This window comes from Bos indicus, chromosome 2, assembly GCF_029378745.1.
Source record: "Bos indicus isolate NIAB-ARS_2022 breed Sahiwal x Tharparkar chromosome 2, NIAB-ARS_B.indTharparkar_mat_pri_1.0, whole genome shotgun sequence".
NCBI lineage: Eukaryota > Metazoa > Chordata > Mammalia > Artiodactyla > Bovidae > Bos > Bos indicus.
The window spans coordinates 56,163,826-56,189,093 of record NC_091761.1 but is presented as its reverse complement, the minus strand read 5'-3'; the positions used below and the strand labels follow the sequence as shown (position 1 = coordinate 56,189,093).

The 25,268-nt window shown below is 34.3% G+C and overlaps 1 protein-coding gene across 1 annotated transcript in view; it reads right to left on the bottom strand.

Annotated features, from left to right (window-relative positions):
- The window catches only part of LRP1B (LDL receptor related protein 1B), a 2,167,013-nt gene that overhangs the window by 554,203 nt on the left and 1,587,542 nt on the right, over positions 1-25,268 (bottom strand). The window contains exons 36-41 of the mRNA XM_070768349.1: positions 24,293-24,427; positions 23,585-23,714; positions 6,857-6,983; positions 6,570-6,721; positions 6,150-6,274; positions 4,435-4,803 (exon numbers count right to left, since the gene is read on the bottom strand). Coding sequence (XP_070624450.1) covers positions 4,435-4,803; positions 6,150-6,274; positions 6,570-6,721; positions 6,857-6,983; positions 23,585-23,714; positions 24,293-24,427 — 1,038 coding nt within the window. The remainder of the gene's footprint in view (positions 1-4,434; positions 4,804-6,149; positions 6,275-6,569; positions 6,722-6,856; positions 6,984-23,584; positions 23,715-24,292; positions 24,428-25,268) is intronic.

Genomic DNA, 25,268 nt, shown 5'->3' with positions numbered 1-25,268 from the left:
CAAGCTCGTTTTAGAAAAGGCAGAGGAACCAGAGATCAAATTGCCAACATCCGCTGGATCATGGAGAAAGCAAGAGAGTTCCATAAAAACATCTATTTCTGCTTTATTGACTATGCCAAAGCCTTTGACTGTGTGGATCACAATAAACTGTGGAAAATTCTGAAAGAGATGGGAATCCCAGACCACCTGACCTGCCTCTTGAGAAACCTATATGCAGGTCAGGAAGCAACAGTTAGAACTGGACATGGAACAACAGACTAGTTCCAAATAAGAAAAGGAGTACATCAAGGCTGTATATTGTCACCCTGCTTATTTAACTTCTATGCAGAGTACATCATGAGAAATGCTGGGCTGGAAGAAGCACAAGCTGGAATCAAGATTACCAGGAGAAATATCAATAACCTCAGATATGCACATGACACCACCCTTATGGCAGAAAGTGAAGAGGAACTAAAAAGCCTCTTCATGAAAGTGAAAGAGGAGAGTGAAAAAGTTGGCTTAAAGCTCAACCTTCAGAAAACGAAGATCATGGCATCTGGTCCCACCACTTCATGGGAAACAGATGGGGAAACAGTGGAAACAGTGTCAGACTTTATTGTTTTGGGCTCCAAAATCACTGCAGATGGTGACTGCAGCCATGAAATTAAAAGACACTCCTTGGAAGAAAAGTTATGGCCACCCTAGACAGCCTATTGAAAAGCAGAGACGTTACTTTGCCAACAAAGGTCCGTCTAGTCAAGGCTATGGTTTCTCCTGTGGTCATGTATGAATGTGAAAATTGGACTGTGAAGAAGGCTGAGCGCTGAAAAATTGATGCTTTTGAAATGTGATGTTGGAGAAGACTCTTGAGAGTCCCTTGGACTGCAAGGAGATCCAACCAGTCCATTCTGAAGGAGATCAGCCCTGGGATTTCTTTGGAAGGAATGATGCTAAAGCTGAAACTCCAGTACTTTGGCCACCTCATGCGAAGAGTTGACTCATTGGAAAAGACTCTGATGCTGGGAGTGATTGGGGGCAGGAGGAAAAGGGGACGACAGAGCATGAGATGGCTGGATGGCATCACTGACTCGATGGACATGAGTCTGAGTGAGCTCTGGGAGTTGGTGTTAGACAGGGAGGCCTGGCGTCCTGTAATTCATGGGGTCTCAAAGAGTCAGATACGACTGAGTGACTGAACTGAACTGATAAAGACAATCCAGCTTCACACAGCTACAGAGTTGAAAAGGAAGGAGGGTTTTCATAGCCTTTCAGATAATTCTGAATATGCTTTTATACTACAGAACATGAAAAGTGATAGTTACTTAAAGGTTAGATTCAGTGTAGAATCAGAAACCATAGTGATGAATGTTTCATACTCCATTTCATTAAATTCATTGGTCTATCTTATACTCTTAATGTATCATTTACCCAGGCATGATTTTATCATATATGTAGGAAAATTTTGGTTCCCTGAGTTGCGCATATCTTCCAAATGTTGACAATTTCAGTATGCAACAACCCCTCAAATCACTAGTAATACCACTACCATCTCATCAGAAAAGCGTTTAAGTATTGGGAAACTATCAAGCTTACTGTAGTAGATACAATTCTTCCAAAAATTTAATTTTTACTTGAAAGCTTGATTTTTATTATTTGCAACAAATGTAGGTTATTTTCCTTGGAATGATAGACTTATGGTATTCGGTCTGCCACACAACCAGGTTTGAATAATCATAGTTTGTCTGTTCCTCATTCAAGTAAAAGATAATGTCAGTTAAAAGAACCATGGACTTACATAAAGACAGAAATACCCAGTTTCCTTTAGCAGCCATTGGACTTAAGAATGCAATAGAAGTTCCCTATTTGTATTTTATCACAGAGTGTAAAAAGAGGTGTAATCTGAAGGATTAGGAAAGATTAAGATTTAATAAAATTATTTTTTTACCTTTTCTTCAAGGACATTCTTAGGTTAAACTGGCTTTTTTTTTTTTTTTTCCCTGCTATTAAGTGGCAGTGAAAAATACACTCACTACTAGTACTGTTTGGTGCTGCTGTCTTCATTAATGCTAAGGTATCATCAGTTTAGCCACAATGGTTTTTCCACCATTGGTGCCATTTTTAACACTGTAAAAAAAGACAAATATCTAGTATTATTATGAACATACTTTTGATCACTTAGATTCCTTGACTCCGTTCCATTGTACCCTCTGCCTTTCCCCAGACAGATTATTTATTCTCTAGACCTTTAGTATCTTAGAGATTCTATTAAATTTCAATAGAAATTTAATTTTTTAAATTGAAGAAGTTAATAGATTACATGTGCAACGTGAGCATATTCAACTCTAAATTGTATTAGTCTAAGAAAATGGAGTGAGGACCAAAGAGAATTATAGTATAAACTTCATAGAGCTATAACTAAAGAATCAACAACTCTCAAATGTCTGAACTCTATGATTAGTATATTTATAGTTGTATCTTCATATTTACACACACACTAGAGAGCAAAATAGCATGAATATACAATGCTATATGTATGTTTGTGCTAGAATATACAAATTGGTATTAAACTATCAATAAGTATGGTACCCTACAGAATAACAAAATAATATTTTATATTTGTATATACTTGAAAGTACACAGTTGAACTGACTTGGAAAGGCTGAGTCAGATTTGAATAGACCCAAAGGATTTTGAGATACTAAATGTTGAAAGAACAAAATAAACTATAGCAGGCCTAGCATGGGATGGTAATGTATAATAGAGTTTGACATTAAGTATCTATTTTTCATATGAATAAAATATATGAGTAGATACTGGATCTCTCTAGTTATCTAGTTATCTCTCTAGTTAATATATATTTATATTAACATAAGCTGACTCTTTTATATATTAGCTATATGATAGTAAATATTATAAAATCATTGTCAAAAGTGAGGGAAAATAGGTCTTTTTCATAAACAGTTGATGAAATTATATATTAATATAGTCTTCTTGAAAAGAAATTTGACCAATTATAAAAATTAACATTGATTTTGCAATTCTATTTCTAGGATTCTATACAAAAGCAATATTCACATGTGTGAAAAAATATTTATGTGACATTCATTGTAGGTAATGATAAGACACCAAAACAACCTAAATGATTGTCAATAAGAAAATGGTTAAATAAATTAGTTTACCCTTAGTACAGGAGAGATGGGCTTCCCAGGAGGCACTAGTGGTAAAGAACCTGCCTGTCAATGCAGGAGACATAAGAGACTGGGGTCCAATTCCTGGGTCGGGAAGACCCCCTGATCAAGGGCATGGCAACCCATTCCAGTATTCTTGCCTGGGAAATTTCACAGACAGAGGGGCCTGGTGGGCTCTAGTCCATAGAGTCGCAAAGAGCTGGACACGACTGAAGTGACGTGGCACAGAGACACAGGATAGACACAGGCTTTCAAAATAATGAGATAGAGCATTATATACTTAAATGAAAGCCTTTAAAGATATATTCTAAGTGAAAAAAGCAGGTGAATATGGCATACAGATCATTCCATTTTTGTAATTACAAATGAAACACATACATATAGAAAATTCTGGAGGCATGACAGCTGTCACAAGTAAGTAAACGGAATTGATGTTGCAGTGATGGGGCAAAAACTTCCTTTCAAATCCATATTACTTGAACATTTTACAATAAACTTATGTATTATTTTGAAATTTAAAAAGTAATGACAAAGGTTGACCTCAATAAAGTAAAATTGGGAAAGTAAGGAATATATGGAAATATGTTCCATATGTTAAACAAGGAATAGGAAGATAGTTCCTGTAAAATTGGATGACAGGAAGAGGTTTCTCTAAATTATATAGATGATTCATACAATATTACATTTGAATCCCATAAAATATTAAAATGACTGTCTTATAAAATTTTTAAAATGTCTTAAAAATATTAATTCATTAGTTACATTCTCTCATCAAGAATATTATATCTGTGATAAAACAGATATATAACAAATATATAACAAAGATATGTAACAGATATATCACAAAGATATATCTTTGATATAACAAAGATAATCTGTGATATTTGAGAAAATAAAATTCACCAAATATAATTAGATAGGTATCCCTAAAGATATAATTTCTCCCATTAGAAGAAAATAAAATTAGTAAGTTTTATACTAAAAATTATTTCCCATGAATTTTAATAAACATTTATAATAAACATTATAAAGGAATATACTGAATGTTCCATGATTAGAAGCTAATAATCATAATATTCATGCTGTACATGTTAAGCAGTTAATTGCTTCTTTGACTTTTGGGGTTTTGGATGATATAGTTGCACTTGTTTTAGAATAAAAACTCTAGGAAAATGTAATTACTACATGCAATCACCACTCTAATTTCTCTATTACTCCAAATGATACCCGTTTCCACTAAACTATTAAAAAAAAATGTTGTACTTACTTTCAACAATTACTTGTCTGTCTTCCCAGTTATCTTTAATAAGCTGTATATTTCCAAAGTGTGCATCACTGTAGAAGATTCGGTTGCTACCTTTTCTTTGATTATAGTCAAAAGCCAAGGCTATGACATTCTTGAAATAACGTGGATTTTCATATGGCCTTATTGGTGAATTTAAGTTGGTTTCATCAGAAAGATGTATACTTTTTAATATTGTTCTCCCTGAATACAGCAAATAGCCTTCATGCCTTAGGCATGTAACTCCGTCTTCTGCCAAATACCCATGGGCACAAGCACAAGTTCTCCAGGAATTTCCTCGATAAAGACAGAGCTGCTGACATCCCCCGTTGTTCTTGGCACAAACATTGGTCCCTAGAGAGAAGAAAAAGATACATACACACATTGTGCTTTTGCTTTTGTTTTCCATATAGTTTTTTCTTAGAAACATATTAAAAATTAACATTGAATCTTCTGGATTATTTTATTCTTAATTTTAGACTGGTCAGTAAAAAAATCAAACACTGTAAAGTACTGTTTTGTTTTTTTTTTTAGTCACTCCACTTTAAAACCTTAGATTTATTATTTCACACTCTTCTGCTTCCCTGACCATCTAAAGAGAATTATTTAAAAGTTAACCTTAATCTGTTAGTTAAGTACATAACTTTTTTGAAACTTGATACTGAGATTACAATAGGTTTCAAGTATTGTAATCTTTGGAGCAAGTAACTAATTCACTCAAAACATGAACTGAGTTCACCAAGAAAAACAAAGAAGTACTACCTGTGTCTATGAAGTATATAAGGTATTAAAGAAATTCATGGTTCCAATGTTACTAACATCCTAAGTATACTGGGCATAAGTTTTTTACTCCAGTTTTGAGTGAGTGTGTAATATGCTATTAAGATTTCTATGTCAGACTAATTCTCCTTCATGAATCCATCATCCTCTAATGGCACTTAAAATAAATATTATCTTAATAGAAATGATATTAAAAAATATCTAACTCACTGTCATACCAGTTTAAAAACATTTTAAAGAAAAATGTTTTAAATAAACATATTTTAAGAAAAATGTTTTAAAGAAACATATTTTAAAGAAATATGTTTTAAGGAAACATATTTTAAAGAAAAATGTTTTAAGGAAACATATTTTAAAGAAATACGTTTTAAGGAAACATATTTTAAAGAAATATGTTTTAAAGAAACATATTTCAAAGAAATGATGACTGTGGACACATTTCACACTAATAGCAACCTTCCGAAGCCATCATCACTTTATATATTAAAATATAATCTGACATGAAGACAACCTTTTGGTCCAAGTAATGCAGAATGTTTGGTCAGTTCTAAATAAAATGGAAAAACATTTGGCTGCTCTTTGCTAATATCCTAATTGTGCTTTTTATACTTAGGTTAAATATATGTATTTATCAAATGTTTCTATATTACTTAGTCTAAACCTATACTGAAGACAGGCCAAGTATATAACATGTCCATATCCATGCACTGTCTAGGCAAAAATATCTATCTATGAATGATTATAAATTAATTTCATTAGGCTACCATATGATTTTTGGTAGAAATTAGGGGGTAAAAAAAAGAGGGTCTTGAGGTTTGGGACTTATAAAAATTAATATCTAAGTTAAGTTGATAAATAAATGTTAAAAAAATAAGAGAAAAAAATAGCATAAAATGTATTGATAATAGAAGAGCACTGACCTTTCTCTCTTACTCGGTTAAAGATTTTAACCTCCTTCAGGTTGACTCCAAGACCCGTTCTCATGGTTACAGTTTCTGTGGCATCATTCTTGTGGCCCCTTCTGATGGACCCATTGGCATGTGCTCTGCCAAGAAGTTGAACATACACGATTAATAATCCTTAACTAATTCAAACCAAACCAGTTATTTAAGCTGAAGATAACAGATGGCCCAGCAGAAGGGAAAGAAACCAACATTAGTCTGTGACATTGAAAGAGTTGAGCCTGGAATAGCAAGAGCAACTGCCTTTATTTGTGGAAATTACATGGTTTGTGAGATTTTTTTGTGACCTTGGTAAGAAATGGCTAATCCTACAAGGGTAAATCAACTGACACTAAAATAACATTTTGAGACTCAAATACTTATGAAAAAATAAATTACCTGTCAGACCAGTAGATGTAAGCCCCAAAGACTGCAACTGAAAACATATCCACATTGTTCCCTGACAGCACCATCTCACGATTCCCACCAGTCTCAAGGTCAATTCTTTCTATCTTGTCTGTTCGAGCATCACACCAGTACAATTTATTTTCCTAAGATCGATTGAAAAGTAATATTACAAGCTGTTTTTTATTAAGTGTTTTACAAAGAAAATAAGAGAACACTAAAAATTGAGTAAAGCAAGTTTGCATTTAATGCAGTTTAAACACTTAAGACAACCAACAGACCTCAAAGTCAATGGAGATACCATTTGGCCACGCTATCCCCATGCTCACGAGGACAACCTTCTCTGAGCCATCCAAGCGAGCCTTTCCAATGCAGGGCATCTGTCCCCACTCAGTCCAGAACAAGTAGCTGAAATGAAATTTTAGGTAAACTCAGGTAAACACAAAAATGTATATTATTAATAAAAACAGCAATAACATTCATATTAACAACAAAAATACCTTTTACAAATAAATATATGTATGTATTTGTTTGCAATAAAATAATTTTTATTGTAAAAAATTAGCTATTCATAGAAAGTACTAGGAAGAGTTTCCAAAATACCCTGTGTACACACTACCCTACCTGAAATGCCTTATACTTGCTTAATTTGCTCCTGTTTTTGATATCACAAACATCATTTCCTTCAAGAAGCCTTCTATGTTCTGATTTTTGCACCATACATTCTACTTCATTGTGTGAATTAGAGTGGCAAATTTACACTTGTATTTCTTTACAATTTTACTTTTTATTGATATATTTGGGTGCTATTAGATGTTAAGCACAATGAGGACAGAGATCTTTATTATTCACTGTTAACCTACAGCACTAGGTAATTTATGAATGCATACACAAATGCAGTATAACTTTCAATTCTGTCCACTTAGATTGCTAAATGGCTAGCTCTTCTAGTTTGAATTATATAAATTATCTTGTGATGCCATTTTAAAGCATGAATTCATACAAAGCAAAGCTTATTTTAGTAATCTGTAATATGGAAGTACTATGGAAGAAACTAAAATATAGAAAGAAAATCAGACAGAAAATGCAGAAATAAAACATGTCAATAAATGAAATGTTAAAACACAGAAGGTACATAATCCATGTTTTATTTCACCTATTCTTTCAAGAAATATAATATTTATATTCAGTTCAGTTCAGTTCAGTCGCTCAGTCGTGTCCGACTTTTTGCGACCCCATAATCCTAGCACGCCAGGCCTCCCTGTCCATCACCAACTCCCGGAGTTCACCCAGACTCAAGTCCATCGAGTCAGTGATGCCATCCAGCCATCTCATCCTCTGTCGTCCCCTTCTCCTCCTGCCCCCAATCACTCCCAGCATTAGAGTCTTTTCCAATGAGTCAACTCTTCGCATGAGGTGGCCAAAGTACTGGAGTTTCAGCTTTAGCATCATTCCTTCCAAAGAAATCCCAGGGCTGATCTCCTTCAGAATGGACTGGTTGGATCTCCTTGCAGTCCAAGGGACTCTCAAGAGTCTTCTCCAACACCACAGTTCAAAAGCATCAATTTTTCAGCGCTCAGCCTTCTTCACAGTCCAACTCTCACTTCCATACATGACCACAGGAAAAACCATAGCCTTAACTAGATGAACCTTTGTTGGCAAAGTAATGTCTCTGCTTTTCAATATGCTATCTAGGTTGGTCATAACTTTCCTTCCAAGGACTAAGCGTCTTTTAATTTTATGGCTGCAGTCACCATCTGCAGTGATTTTGGAGCCCCAAAAAATAAAGTCTGACACTGTTTCCCCATCTATTTCCCATGAAGTGATGGGACCAGATGCCATGATCTTCGTTTTCTGAATGCTGAGCTTTAAGCCAACTTTTTCACTCTCCACTTTCACTTTCATCAAGAGGCTTTTGAGTTCCTCTTCACTTTCTGCCATAAGAGTGGTGTCATCTGCATATGTGAGGTTATTGATATTTCTCCCAGCAATCTTGATTCCAGCTTGTATTTCTTCCAGTCCAGCGTTTCTCATGATGTACTCTGCATATAAGTTAAATAAGCAGGGTGACAATATACAGCCTTGACATACTCCTTTTCCTATTTGGAACCAGTCTGTTGTTCCATGTTCAGTTCTAACTGTTTTTTCCTGACCTGCATACAAATTTCTCAAAAGGCAGATCAGGTGGTCTGGTATTCCCATCTCTTTCAGAATTTTCCACACAGTCAAAGGCTTTGCCATAGTCAATAAAGCAGAAATAGATGTTTTTCTGGAACTCTCTTGCTTTTTCCACCATCCAGCGGATGTTGGCAATTTGATCTCTGGTTCCTCTGCCTTTTCTAAAACCAGCTTGAACATCTGGAAGTTCATGGTTCACGTATTGCTGAAGCCTGGTTTGGAGAATTTTGAGCATTACTTTACTAGCGTGTGAGATGAGTGCAATTGTGTGGTAGTTTGAGCATTTTTTGGCATTGACTTTCTTTGGGATTGGAATGAAAACTGACCTTTTCCAGTCCTGTGGCCACTGCTGAGTTTCCCAAATTTGCTGGCATATTGAGTGCAGCACTTTCACAGCATCATCTTTCAGGATTTGAAATAGCTGAACTGGAATTCCATCACCTCCACTATCTTTGTTCGTAGTGATGCTTTTAAGGCCCACTTGACTTCGCATTCCAGGATGTCTGGCTCTAGGTGAGTGATCACACCATCATGATTATCTTGGTCTTGAAGATCTTTTTTGTACAGTTCTTCTGTGTATTCTTGCCATCTCTTCTTAATATCTTCTGCTTCTGTTATTACAATACAGAAATTCATGCTTTCAGATAAACCAGATCTATTCTTCTGAAGTTATGCCCAGTGAAGCTTTATTCAGCTGTCAGAAAATAGCAGTGACTAAAGTTTAGAAAAATATGGCAATCATTGACTCATCACACAAAAGAGTGTATACTCTGTGCATATTTGTTGTGACCAACCTAGACAGCATACTGAAAAGCAGAGACATTACTTTGCCAACAAAGGTTCGTCTAGTCAAGGCTATGGTTTTTCCAGTGGTCATGTATGGATGTGAGAGTTGGACTGTGAAGAAAGCTGAGCACCGAAGAACGGATGCTTTTGAAATGTGGTGTTGGAGAAGACTCTTGAGAGCCCCTTGGACTGCAAGGAGATCCAACCAGTCCATTCTGAAGGAGATCAGCCCTGGGTGTTCTTTGGAAGGACTGATGCTGAAGCTGAAACTCCAGTACTTTGGCCACCTCATGCGAAGAGTTGACTCATTGGAACAGACTCTGATGCTGGAAGGGATTGGGGGCAGGAGGAGAAGGGGACGACAGAGGATGAGATGGCTGGATGGCATCACCTACTTGATGGACATGAGTTTGAGTGAACTCCAGGAATTGGTGATGGACAGGGAGGCCTGATGTGCTGCGATTCATGGGGTTGCCAAGTGTCAGACATGACTAAGTGACTGAACTGAACTGAACTGACTGATATAAGCAATCGTACACAAGAAGAGAAAGTGAGACTGCATATAGAAACAACTGAGTGACTGATCTGATCTGATCTGATCTGATGTTCACATTTTGTATTTCTCCATGAAAATACTAAACTATATAAAAATATGTGTATATCCTTTATACATATTGTTTTGATTTATCTTAAAAGTTGATTTTTTTCCCCCTGAAAATGCTGTATAAAATAAATGCATTGGACTTTTACAACCAAATTGAGCTATGGCTGGAATCCCAAGTATATTAATTCTGAAGAAACTTTCACTCCTATTTATAAGCTCTATAAATCAAAAAGGGAAAACTTTGTAGCAAGAAATCCAACTATTAATATTTTACTGATTATATCTAGGTTGAAGCAGGCATGATGATACCTATACTTGTATTAAAATTATGAGTTTTAAGTCTTTAAGGGACATTGCATTAAAAAATTATTAAAAATTAATATTTTAACTGAAAGGTAAATGTGTTGCATCATTTAACTTTTCAAGGAGAAATTTTAGCATTACTAATGACATTAAAATGACTAATCAGTTGTTTGTTAAGATGGGAAGAACGTTATACTGTGAAGGAGGCATTTTAGGCACCACGACAGACGTGCTTATTTATTCAATATGATTCTTGTCATATACTTTTAATATATTCCAGAGTTAAAATATGGAAGGAAGGGAGTATAATATATATTTTATTTAATAGTAAACTGCTTTCAAATGTACTAAATGACTAATAAAAATATTATATCAAGTGAGTAGGTCAAATCAGCCATTTAACATATTAAATCTCACAACTATAGAAACTGCAATTCAGGGAGTTAATGATCATAATCACATGGCTGATAAGGGAACTGCACACAGGCTTTATTAACTCAGGTCTGTACCTTCTTCTCTATGTTGTCTCAAAAAATACAAATATAATACAACAATAATATCAAATGTTATTTTCCCCTAGGTATAAATATAGCAAAAATCTCCATACTTAAAACACAAAACAAAATATGAAAAAAGTCTTAGTCTTAAAAATAAGTCTCTCCTTCTTTATCCCTTGTTTCCTCCTATTTTAAATTTGCAACACTTCCATGCAGGAGGCTTAGATGAATGGCAACAAAATTAGGAATAAAAAAATATTCAAAATAAAACTGTCTTGAATACAGAGTTTATTCAATTTTCAGTAGTAATTTGACAAACTGTTACAACATAGCTAAATAGGACAAAACTGACTGCAGGCATCACTTTTGTGGCTAAAATATTTATCAGCTTAATACAACTAAAAGATTCTACACCCACCAAAGTTAAGCAACATTTTATGAATGTCAGGTAAATAACAACTGATTTGCTCATTAAACTGAAAAGGAGAGTACAAAATTAACACCTTGAAAACCTTTGGGAATGATAAACCAAATGTAGAGAAAGAATGCTACTTACAAAACTGAAGGGAGAAACTTATGAATAATTTAAGAAGCAATTTACATATACATGTTTGATTTATTTTTAATGAACATAGATTCTTCATATCTAAATGTGATATCTAGCAATGGGAAGAAATGAAAATTGTTTTCACTGGTTTTTGAGACTCCATGGAAATTAAGATTCAGTGATAGCATTTCAAATTGTATCATCCCCATATGAGTTCAGTTTTGCTGTTGTGAAGTGTTTGTTGGTTCATATGATACAACCAAGAAAATTGCCTTTAGAGTATTAACTTGGTTGATCTAGCCCTGAAAATACTTTTCAAGGCTATCCCAGATCCAGAAAATTTTTAAATTATCAAAATCAAATGCTGCAAAAGACATTTCTCTGGATAATAATTTGTTTTACACTGAAAATACCCTCATTCACAGAAGCTTACAGTTACAGAATTAAAAACAGATTAAAAAAAAACCAGACATTCAAAAGTGGTTTGAAATATTATAGAAATACTATTAATATCAGAAATCATCATAACACAAATATCCCTATTGTCTTAATTAGACATAGAAGTTCTTGACAGGAATATGTGCAAAGAATACATATTACAAGTTAACTTCCAATTAACTTTTGATATTTCAGTAATATGTAGAAGACTATTGGGTAGAGTTGCGTCCCCAAAAGTTTTTTAATTTATAATTGTAGTGATCACAGAATTAGTTTACACATAGGTGTGTTAATAATGGAAAACAAATATTTTTACATAACAATTAGATTCTGCTGAAAAATATACTTTCAAGGTACTATACATGTCTTTGAATAGTTCCAAAAAATATTTTGGGGGAAAGAAGGCTAACAGGAAACCTAAGCTCCAAATCTGGTGGGGAAAGAATAAAGGAATATGAGTAAGAGAAGAATGAACATGTTTAAATTGTTACAGACATATATTAAATATGATTCTTATATTTTAAATACATGAAAAATAGTGAAAAGCCTCTAATTTGAATCAATCATTTTCTTTTAAGGTTCTTTGACTCTTTCACTGGAGCATAGATCTGGGTTGCAATTTTTACAATAAATTTGCTATTTCCTCTAGTCCTATCCTTTCCCTAAGAGAATATAACATAGATACTTTATCAGATGTGCTGGAGAAAACCTGAAATAGTCAAAAATTGCCATGCTGGTACAAAAAATGAATATCACATTAATCTCTAACATAGGCAATTGGTTGAAAAGAGAATGAAGAATGTCACTCTGTTCTCTGCTAGAGTGGAGTTCAACATTGTGTTAGTTTATCTGTAGAAAGTAAGAAAGACAAAAGCCCTATAGGGTTTTATATATCGGGAATAGTAACTGAGAAATATCACTAGAATCACTTAAAACACATACTAATTGTATACCTCAGCCCATATATCTGTCTCTAAATTCATGCCAAAGCACAAGCAAAATGATACAGTATTGTCAAAGTTTGAATACATTTCATGAATATGTGAATTGACATCCTTCATCCTCTATGAGGAATACGGTATATTCCTCTATTTCTGAGAGGGATTATTCACACCCCTTTTGTCTTCATTTGTGTGCAATTTTTGTTTTGACAAAGTATTACATGCCAATCCCAAATCACTTTTCAAGTCCTGATGTGTTACTATTTCTTAGAGGCTCCTGAAAGTATAAAAAGAATGCAACCACAGATACTGGAACACTCTGCTCAAAGAAAGTCTAGAGAGAATATAACCTTGAATACTACTTTCTAATTTTTTTATAGTGGTTTGGTGGATGATTCTCAAAAGTATTCTTTCATTGCAGTCATGCACTCATTCAACAAATATTAAATAGGTACCTATTAAGTGCCAGGAACTGATAATAAGAGATGAATTGGACTCAGTGACCCTTATACAGGTCACTGTTTAATGACAGACACAAATAGGTAAATAAAGAATTACCTGAGAAAAATGTTAACAGCAATGCTTAAAACTTGCTAGTTTTAAGTCTCTGTAAGTCATCAAAGTAGGGGCTTCAACACAAAAACTGTGCAAGTGCTATGGTGAGAGAAGTTGTAATCCCCATAAACAACTTCAGAGGTGAACTTTCTAAGCAAATAAAGATACAGGCCATCTTGGTTGTTGTCTCTGTTTCAACTTAGAAATATTTTTATTATTTCTTAATATTGAAGACCTGTTTCTTCAGGTGGTATTCTGTTATTTTTTATCATTAAGTTTTACATTAGATTCCTTCTTGACTTTTCAAGGAAATCCAACAAGTCCATCCTAAAGGAAATCAGTCCTGAATATTCATTGGAAGGACTGATGTTGAAGCTGAAACTCCAATACTTTGGCCACCTGATATGAAGAACTGACTCATTTTAAAGGACCCTGATGCTGGGAAAGATTGAAAGTGGGGGGAGAAGGGGATGACAGAGGATGAGATGGTTGGATGGCATCACCAACTCAATGGACATGAGTTTGAGTAAACTCTGGGAGTTAGTGATGGACAGGGAAGCCTGGTGTGCTGCAGTCAATGGGGTCACAAAGAGTCAGACACAACTGAGCAACCGAATTGAACTGAACTGACTTTGCAATATTAAGTAATTATGTAAAACAATTATGTGTGTGCCCAGCCAACAGTGGAGAAATATGGAGAAAAAATCTTTAGAAAGAAACATTCCATTGCATCTGTAATTCCATAACATGTTAGGTTTATATTTAATTCCTTATTTTATGTATCTATTTATACCCTGCCATATTTCCCATCCTTTCATTTTAATAAATGTGTACATATACATATATATATATATATATATATATATATATATATTAGTGTGTATTTATATGGTTAACAGTTGTTTTCCTGAGTGAGTGGTCCATTTTTTAATTTCCTTTTTGTTTTCTCAATTTATAACACTTGATGTTTCCCTATAATATATGCATTTTCCTATGAAATATTTAACACAGACTCCAGGAGCCTAGACTTCTAGTGCTCATGAGTTGATTTGGAATTCTTAAAATATTATACAGAAAATTTTAACTGGTTTCATGACACCCAAACCATCTTATATATCAGTCATATCAACCTGCCCTGGATATCCCATGTTAAAACAAACTGAAGAAATTTCTATAAGCAGACAGAGAAATATCTTAAACTTCTTGTTTACCCTTTACTGAATTTTTACTGGTTGGATCTTTTAAGAAATTAGGAACAAGGTCCTATACTTTTGTGCAACTGTTACTGGTCTCCATTCAACATGGCTTTGGTAGTCTGGCCCAGGGCCTCCTTCTTACAAAAGGAAGTGCCATGACCTTTCTGGGTTTTCTTTCTCCCTCACTAGCTTGTACCTGCAATGAAAGCAGAAGGCATCTTTATCACTTCTGGCCCTTCATTTTTCTTTTCAGTGGGAAAGGTAAGATTTAAGATTTGTGCTTAGATGTGAAGAAATGAGAAACATATAGGGAAAAAAACAGGTAAGACATAACTATCTTTGAAAGAAGAGTGATTGAAGTAGAATTTTGGAGAAAATACTTAATGGAAAATAAAACACAGCAGTTTTCTTTCATTTGTCCTTATAATTTGTTAATATGCCTCTCTCAGAGTCTTGTATTAATAGAAAAAGGTGGATGTGATTTGGGGTACTATTGTGGTATTTCTGAGTTACTTAACCATCATGGTATATTAATATTATGAATTAGCACCCTGATTCCATCATTATTTCTATTGCAAATCAAAGTTAATTCCTTCTTTATTGTATATCACCTTGACTTCAGATACAAAATATACTTTAGGAGATGGTGTTAAACTATGCTATACTTTTGTTGTTTCAAAGATGTTAAACTTTAATTCAAGACCTTCTATATATTATTGAACATATTCAAAATGCACATATATATATATACATACATACACATATATGTAATCAATCAAAGACCATTTAACAGGTGTACTTGTTGAATACCAAGATACTACAGAAAGCTGAATCTTTGCCATGGAAAGGAACACTTCTCAGAAAGTTATTTATGCTCATAGAGATATAAAGCTAAATTAAGAGAGGCAATGTAGATCCTGGTGCCTAAAAAGGGGGAAAAATAGAGTATTTGCACTTCATTTAGAGATCATACATCATGGAAGATTAACTAGCTTTTTTGATATCATACTGTGACTTTCTACACATCTTTTGTTGTTGTTGTTGTAGGTAGAAAAACACTTTTTAGCATAAAGAGATTACATTTTAATTTTTTAAAGAGTGAGGCCTTACCAAAGAAAAAGGGAGTCAGTGGAGGAGAGAAACTGATTTTTCAAGCTAAACTAAATTCATATACACTTTCTATTTTGCATTTGGATACACTTTAAAAGACTTCAAGTCTCCATTGTTCAAAATCAGGCTTCATGCCCCACTCTTCAAGGAACATTTATATTTTGGATTCAGCTGATTTACTCCATTATGGTTCACCTTTTCCTTTGGTAAGGACACCTGCCACTTTTTAACTTTAGGCAGAATATTTAAATGCTGTACTTCATTCCTATGATATGAATTTTGACACTTATATGACAATGTAATATTACCTGGAAATCGGTGTTTAAGTAACTTTTACGCAGAGTGATCATTGATAAGCCCTTTTCCCACTCCTCTAAACTCATCAGTAAGCATATAGATAAGGTATTGGAAGACACTTTTCACTAATATTTCCAAGCAGTAATAAACATTTCCTGAAAATAAACATAATATCTAAAAAGGTATATCAAGTCAATTTTGAATCCTGAAAAATGTCTATAGATGCAGTAATACTGAAGAAAAGTTTTTAAGAAGTGAAGATAGAGAAATAATATTTAAAATGGCTATTCATGTCAAAGATTTTTTTTGAGGGATGAAATGTGAATCTTGTGGGGAGGGGAGGCTCAAAATTAATAAATCAAAAGTGTTTACTGAGATCTGCCAGCTAAGTCAGCTCTGAGCTCAGAGTCACAATGTAGAGAAGTAGAAAACTTAAGAGACACCTGGAGATAAAAAATGACAGGATTTACAGACAGATGGAAATAGTTGATGAAAACCTGTGGAAAGTCTAAGTTTCGATCTTGTCAGGACAAAAGAACCATGGTTACACAAAAAGACACAATGTTTACGACAGAGAGTAGATGAAAATTAGATGTAGTATATGAAAGTAGATAAAAAAAGTTTTAGTGAAAGTTGGATGTCACTGAAATAAGAATAAATCATTTCTAAAGGAAATTGTAAACAGAAATAAAAGGAATGAAGATAAAATATTGGATGTAATGCAATGATTAAAGTTAGAAACATGAAAATATATGTAAAAGATAAATATAGCAAGTGAGAAAATAGCATACAAAGCTTTAAATGAGTGTCCTCAGAACAGATACACAGTGCTCAAAAAAAGAAAAAAAAAAAAAACCTATATATACATGGAAGGGATCAGAGAGAACAGTAAAACTCCAAGTTAAAGAAGGTAACAGAGCAAAACTCTTGAGTGGATGATCAATAGAAAAACGTTAAGAAGGCAAGCAGTATGAAACCTGAAAAAAAGAAAATCTGAATTTGGCTATGGATAAATTTAGATATTCCTAGAAAGAACTAAAGCTGAAAACTCATTTCAGAAATTCAATGATGAGACATTTACTTCTAAGAACTAGAGAAGTAAACATGCAGAGAGAAATAGGGCAGCATTTTTCTTTTCAAATAAGAGGGATCTGAGCCTAGTTGAAAGCAAAGGGAAAATCTTCATTGTAAGTTAAAGATGATAGAATGGAAGAGTAACTGCAATGAGATGCCCAAAGAAATGAATGCCATTGTGTCTAGAATAAAAGTGAAGTATACTTAAGTAAGGGGAAAAAAAAAAAAAAAAAAACTTTCTCTGAGGTTATATACTCTATTTCAAACCATTCACATTATGAATGTGTATATTCGCTCTAATACATTTAAACACCAAATCCATTTAATTGCTTTACTAATAGCTGACAGTTTTGCCATCTTCTCCCTCCAAGATGACATACTTAGAGACCTTATGACTCATGTTGTTGATCCTGTGAACACCCCAGCTCATGCTTCCTCATCTTTTCTGTTTCAGGGACTTACATCTATCTCTCTTTTGCCTCAACCTTACATTACTCTAACTTCCTGTTCTTGGTTTCATTCCACTTCATCACTAATTTCTAGACCTCGTCTCCTGATTAGCAGCTCATGGTTACTCCCTTATAATTGCCAACTTTGATTATGTTATCACCTGCTCCCTTTTGGGGTTATTTTTCCCATCATTTTTCTACTGCTAAGTTACCAAGCACTATTACTCAAGGTCATATAAATACCTCATTAGATTCTAGAAGTTCACTGCAGCTGGACACATGTTGCTTAATCCTTTTTATTCATATTCTATTTGCCACAATAATTTCAGCAAATCTACCTATTCACTTATAGCCACTAATTCTATGCATATCATCTATGACTTTCTTCAATTTCACTAATTTTAACCTCTAAAATAGATTCTACTGGCATATTCTTACTGCTGAAGCTGAAGCTCCAATACTTTGGCCACCTGATATGAAGAGTCAACTCACTGGAGAAGACCCTGATGCTGGGAAAGATTGAAGGCAGGAAGAGAAGGGGACGACAGAGGATGAGATGGTTGGGTGGCATCACCAACTCAATGACATGAGTTTGAGCAAACTCTGGGAGATGGTGAAGGACAGGGAAGCCTGGCGTGCTGCAGTCCATGAGGTCACAAAGAGTCAGACACAACTGAGTGACTGAACAACAACTGGCGTACTCTGTCCCCTTCATTCATTCCATTGCCAAAAATAGAAGAGAACTTTCCCTAATATAATCATCCTATTTAAATTTACCTCATTTAATCTTCCCAATAACCACAAATGATATAGCATTTGAGATAAAGATACTTAAAAAGATACCAAAGGTAGGAAATGTCCACACTGACCTTCCAAACTGTAGTGGACACCATTGGTGCTGCATTTAGACACCCTCGATCCTGTTTGCGATTTCTAGGCACTCCAATACCCAGCTACTGTGTCCTTTTCTTTTTGGTAACTCATATAGGCAACATTTTTCAGAGGACAGCTACTAGAATCTCCTTTTGCAAGTGGTGCTGAGAGCAAGAAGTCTTGGGAATGTATATCTCCCCAGGGTTGCCCTATCCAGTGAATAACTGGCTGGGAGTTCAAAGTCAAGCTCCCTTGCTAAGTGAGGTTTACCCTCCAAAACTTTCCAAGGTTCACAGTTGAACCTTTGTTTGGCCCCTTTCTTATCTGACTTCTACCTGACTTGAATTTTCATTCCAGGATCTGTTTTCAGAGATACCTGATTTAAGATTCAAATCTTTTCCATCTGCTATCCTCCATTCTTCCTATTCCACCCTATTGCTTCTTCCCTGCCAAGGTTACTGCTAAACTCCTTGGAATCTATCTCCTCTTTACACATATTTTCTTCCACCCCTCAGCTGATGAATATGTGCAATACCTCCCTGGTCCCATACTAAGAAAAACCTTTCTTTATACCCTACTATCTTCTCAACAAACTTTCTATTTTTTACTCTTTTTCTTCATTGTCCAAATTTCTGTCACTGTAGTCTAAATATTCTGGCTCTATTTTCTAATTATCTTTCACTTATTAATTCTTTATATTTGGCTTCTGCTCTTATCAGTTTCCTGAAATTCATAACAATTAAAAATGTCATCCCTCTCACCAATTACATGTCCTGTTTTCTGCTTTTATGTCTCTCAATCTCCTTCTTGCAGATACATTTGAAGTTTTTCCTAAAACTCTCTTCTCTTGATTTCTATGACAGTGATTTTTCTGAGTACTTGAAATGGCTTCTTTCTCTGCATTTCTTTTGTCTTATTGCTAATTTTGTTTTTGCTCCTCATAATCATTTTATCCCCTATTTGTAAACATTCTTCATTCATGTCATTAGACTTTTTTTCCTATAGTCTTCCTTGGATAATTTCATCCACTACCATTTTTTATTGCAGAACCTGAACTCTGTTGGAATAAGTAGGAATGACTCTATATTTATCCAACTCTTGCCTCTATTTATGCTTTATTATCTCTTCTCCAGAATTTGCTATCTCATGAAGAATCCAAGATTTCCAAGACAATCCTAGTTAAAAAAAACAGAATGATATTATTAAGATTAATTCTCATGCATAAAAGATCAGGTCTTTCTAAGTCCAAACTTTTATCTCGTATCTATTTTAAAATATTATTCCCTCTTTCCAGCTTAGATCTGACACCTCCTGGCTTAAGAACTTGCAGTCAAAAAGTCACACAACTTTTCCATTTACAACTTTTATATTTATTTTTGTTTCCCACTTATATATTGGTCTCTGGTTGTCTCTCTTTATTGATCTAAGGGCAGAGAAAGAATCCTTCCTCTTCCTGCATAACATCCTTCCTGGAAGGATAAAGAACCATTCTGAAGAATTTCTTAAAGAATGCAACAACTTCAATGTACTTCTGATCTCAGTTTATGTGAATTCTCTGCAGTCATGGGGAAGGCTTAGGAGAGAGGATCCAGGGCCAGTTTGTGTTTCACTTGGTAAACTGGGGATGGAGTCATCATAACATTTTTAAAATGTGGGGAATCCAATTGCCAATTTTATGGCCCCAACTTATTTTCCACCTATATTATCTACTTTTCCCTACATGTCCTTTATATACTTTTGCTCTTGGCAATGTCCTTTGCTTTGCCACTACTAATTTTTTATTTATTTTATTTCTTATTCATATAATACATTTCACTCCATCTCAAAAACATTCTTTCTTCATGTCTCCTCAATAAAGTGTCTACTAATCATCACCACAGCTGCTACTACCCTCACTTTTACTACCTACACCAGTCATAAGCTATCTGTTTTCTGAAAATTTAATGTAGTTTTACAATAGTCATATAAAAATTTTCACTTTAACATGAAATTTAGGTATCAGATTTAAGCTTGAGTTATATCAATATAGCCTTTTGGTGCTTCCATATTAGTTCTACTTTACATTATGTTACTTAATTTTCTAACACAATTTTGTACTTGTTTAAAAGTTTCAACAGAAAACTCATTGTGAACAAAAGCTACACCTTATTTATATCATCATACTTTATGGTGTCTACTGGTATCTTTCACATCATCTATCGTCCTGTTTTGTCAACATGTACTGAATTAAAGGCTGAGGAGGAGATGGAGACATCCTGACATGATCTTGTTGGCTGGGAGTAGCACTTAAACTGACAAAATAGTGAAGTACATGCAGAGTTTTTGCCTGATGTCTTCAATCATTTTAAAGAGAAATAGATATTGTTATATGCTAAGATGACTGTACAAAATATACTTAACAAAAGAAGGTCTGGAATAACAACTTGAGGGCAAAACTCGGCTTCAAAAGAAATGCAAGAGAAAACTAAAGATTGATAAGTTAGCAGCAAGAGGCCTGTTAAATTGAACTGCATAAATCAGTAATAGACCAGGCACAAGAAGTTCTCCAGAATAAAGTGAAGCACTGGACTTATAAATATGATGGGAAGAAATCATATTATTCAAACAAACCCATTTCCTGTGTATCTATAATATTTTATAACATTCAAATTATATTTGTTCCTACCTTAAAAATAATTACATATAGTCCAACAATTGATCAGGTTTATTTTTTCCATTGAGGGTATACTGATTCACTGCTTTATTATAAAGTATAAATGAAAAAGATACTTTAAAAATGTCACTGCATTAGTCAGTGTTAGTCATTCAGTCATGTCTGATTCTTTGTGACCTTATGGACTGTAGCTCACCAGGATCCTATGTCCAAGGAATTCTCCAGGTAAGAATATTGGAGTGGGTTGCCATTCCCTTCTCCAGGGGATTTTCCTGACCTAGGGATTGAACCAGAGTCTCCTAAATTGCAGGCAGATTATTTATCATCTGAGCCACCATCACACTGGAAGAGGAAATTTTATATTCAAGTTTACAGGTATGACATGGACACACTAAATTGACACATGTGTTTTATGCTTGGAACTAAACAAAATTATACCTTCCCTCAACATTCTTAACGTGTACTGGCAAGTGTCCATGAATGTGCAGTTGTAGGCAAGACAATGTACAGGGCAAGTCAGACCCAACTCAAATATTTTCTAAAACATCTAGCTTTTCTAACATTTTGTCATTATTTTTTATTCTCTTTCACTTATAATTCTAGTCTTTAAATTTTTATTATAACTTTTTGTAAAATCTGTTAAGCCTATTTTCTTATATGCTTGATATTTTTGGTTAATAGTTTCTGTAATACTTATATGTATATATGTAACAGGTAGCACACATACATACATATATAATGCAGCATAATCTTTGAAATTTAGAAAATATAACTCTCCCATATATAATGTTAATGACAGAGTAATATATTTTAATTGTGGTATCAGTTTCCTTATCTGTAAAATGGAGGAAATAATGTCACTCTGGGCTTCCCTGTTAACTCAGTGGTAAAGAATCTGCCTGCCAATGCAGGAGACTTGGGTTCAATCCCTGAGTCAGGAAGAATCTCTGGAGAAGAAAATGTGTGCATGCGTGTGTGCAGTTGCTTCAGTCGTGTCCTACTCTTTGCAACCTTATGGTCTGTAGTCCACCAGGCTCCTCTGTCCATGGGATTCTCTAGGTAAGAATGCTGGAGTGGGTTGCCATGCCCTCCTCCAGGGGATCCTCCCGACCCAGGGATCAAACCCCCATCTCCTGCACTGTAGGTGAATTCTTTACCCCTGAGCCAACTGAGTAGCTCAGGAAATGGCAAACATTTCCATACTCTTGCCTGGGAAATCCTATGGTCAGAAGAGCCTGGTAGGCTACAGTCCATTGGTATAAGAGAGTCAGACATAATTTAGTCATTAAAAGGCAACAAAAACACTCTAATAAGTTTGTTATAAACTTTTAAACAGAGAGAAAGAGGACTCACTGGTGAATTCTGAGCAAAGAGGTTACTGCCGCTTACATTTGAGAAGGATCATTAGGCTGTGACATAAAGAATAGACTATAGGAATACAAGGATAGAAGATGGTAATCCACAATCCTGAAATGTTGGCAAGAGTGATTACACTCAGACTAGGGTGGAAACAATGAAAACTGGGAGAAGTAGGTAAAGCATAAATGTATTTTGAAGCCAAAGGTAACAGGATTTCTGGTATACTGAACATAGGATATGTGAGAAAGATACCAAAAATGTCATATTGTATCTTTGAAATTCATCTCAAGATTTTCCTCTAGTAATAGAAACTCAGTTTATTTAATTGAAATTATTAATAGAAACTCAGATTGTAGAATTTTAATTAGACTACAGAGTTTGGTTGTCCAAATGGAAAATGGCACTTTCAATAAGACGGTAGATATACTTATCTGTAACTTAAGAAGAAGAAGAAGAAAAGTTTGGGATGAATATGTTGATATAACAATTATAAATACATAAATGGAAACTGAAGCTTTAGAAATACTGAAGAACAAGGTTGGCTATCAGATGGTTACTTCATTCACCAAAAAAACCTGACTTCCAAACACATAAACAATTTTAGGGAGGAACTTTAAATGAATAATCTAGAAAAGCATTGCTGTACCCATTTGGATTTACACACACATTAAAGACTGCATAAGGACTTCCCTGGTGGCCCATTGGTTAAGAATCACCTTCCAATGCAGAGGACAAGTTTTGGACCTCTGATCCAGAAAGATTCCACATACCTTGGAGCAACTAAATCCATGAGCCATACCTACTGAAGCCCAGGCACCCTAGAGTCCCTGCAATTAGAAGCCCACCACACGGCAAGTAGAGAGGAGTCCTCACTTGCCTCAACTAAAGAAAGTCTGCAGGTAGCAATGAAGACTCAGCTCAGCCATAAATAAATAAATACACATAATAAATGTAAGCCCATCAAATATGTACTGAAATACACATGACAAAGTGAGAACAAACTTTTCCTTCCAGTTAGGTAAGATACTGAATTTGTTTCAAACATTATGATTAAAAATAAATATTAATATCAACATACAGATTTTTCTTTTAATGAAACTTTAGAAAAGTCACCTAAAATCCCCAAATGTATGTAAATGTTAAACTTACCCTTTTTCTGGGTGCAAAGCTATAGATCTTGGTTGATCCAGGCCTTGGGAAATAATTACGTAACGAAAAGAGCCATTGAGTCGTGCAACTTCAATTAAGTTGAAACCGTGATCTGTCCAATATATGTTACCTAGAAGAAATACAGAAATGTTTATAATATAATTGTGAGAAAAATTATTTATTACTTATAGCTAAAATTAACTTTCTGAACATTCACATAACCATAAAGAAATCATTTACCTCCTATATTCTTTTTTAATAGGTACATTAAGCAGAAAGCTATAAATAAACTCATATGTAAATACTTCTTAATCTCACACATCTGTTGTTTAACCCATATAATGATACTTCTGTGTGTTAAAAATAAATGGAAACTTCTCTCACCTGAAAAAGAGCTCTATTTTCACTTTCTACTGACTTCAGGCAAAACACAACTTCTAATACTTTTTTATCAGCCTCATGGGACTCAGGAGAGTTGAGCAAAGTTAATACTACGTAATCTACTTCTACATAAAAACACGTATACAAAGGCTCAGAAGTATTAGAAAGAGTGAAAAAAAAAAAGAAACAAGACCATTTATCCCTGTGGCTAGAAGTACAAAAAAACAAACAAAAACCCGTGATGACTCAGAAACAGAATTTTTATGAAGAATATTGAACCCCTAACAATACAGGCTTAAAATAAAAACAGAAAGCCATGGATTTTACCAGCAATCCAGTCAATAGCTATTCCTTCCACTCTTCCCAAGCCATTGGTAATGATGTCTTCTTTCCAAGTTTGATCTCTTTTAGCTCGGCTAATTTTGTTGAAGCCCATGTCTGTCCAGTAGATGGTATCATTTTCTATTGATAAAACAAACAAACATACATACACTATAGAATGTATTGATATATGTATTTATTGTTATTCAGTCACTAAGTTTTGTCCAACTCTTTGAACATAGACTGAAACAAGCCAGACTTCCCTATCCTTCACTATCTCCCAGAGTTTGGTCAAATTCATGTCCACTGAGTTGGTGATGCCATCAAACCATTTAACCCTTCTGTTAAATGGGTCTGTTGCCCCCTTTTCCTCCTGCCCTCAATCTTTTCTAGCATCAGGGATATAAGTATTAGGAGCACACTGCATCAGCATTTTGAGCGTTATCATCCTGGGTGTACCTGAGTATAAATGTTCTTCATTAAAATTTACTAATAAAAATGGTATGAAAGATATTAAAACCACATGAGAAAATCAAGTCAAATGTTTTTTAAAGCATTTTTAAAATATATGTGCAAATAGTCTATTACATTTTTTTCATTTTTCTATTCATTTAAACTCATAAATACTTATCTCCCATGAATTTAAAATTTTGATATCATACCATATTATTTTGGACCACAGCATTTCTCATCACATCTGTTCTAATGTCATATGATAAGAATACTACTGGAGATAATCAACAAAGTCTCAAAGTAAAGAGAGAATGGAAAGAAACAGGACATTTCAATTATGTCAAGGGTATTTTAAACATAAGGTCATTCAAAATGTATAAAGCTTTAAAAGTACCTTATCATCCAATTATTCCTTCTGAGGTACTAGTTTCCCAAATGTCAACTACAAAGCCTGTGCATTCTTTTTCAAACTCTAATTGTAAAAATGGGCTTAAGAACACTTGAAGAATGGCTCTGTGCTATCATAGAG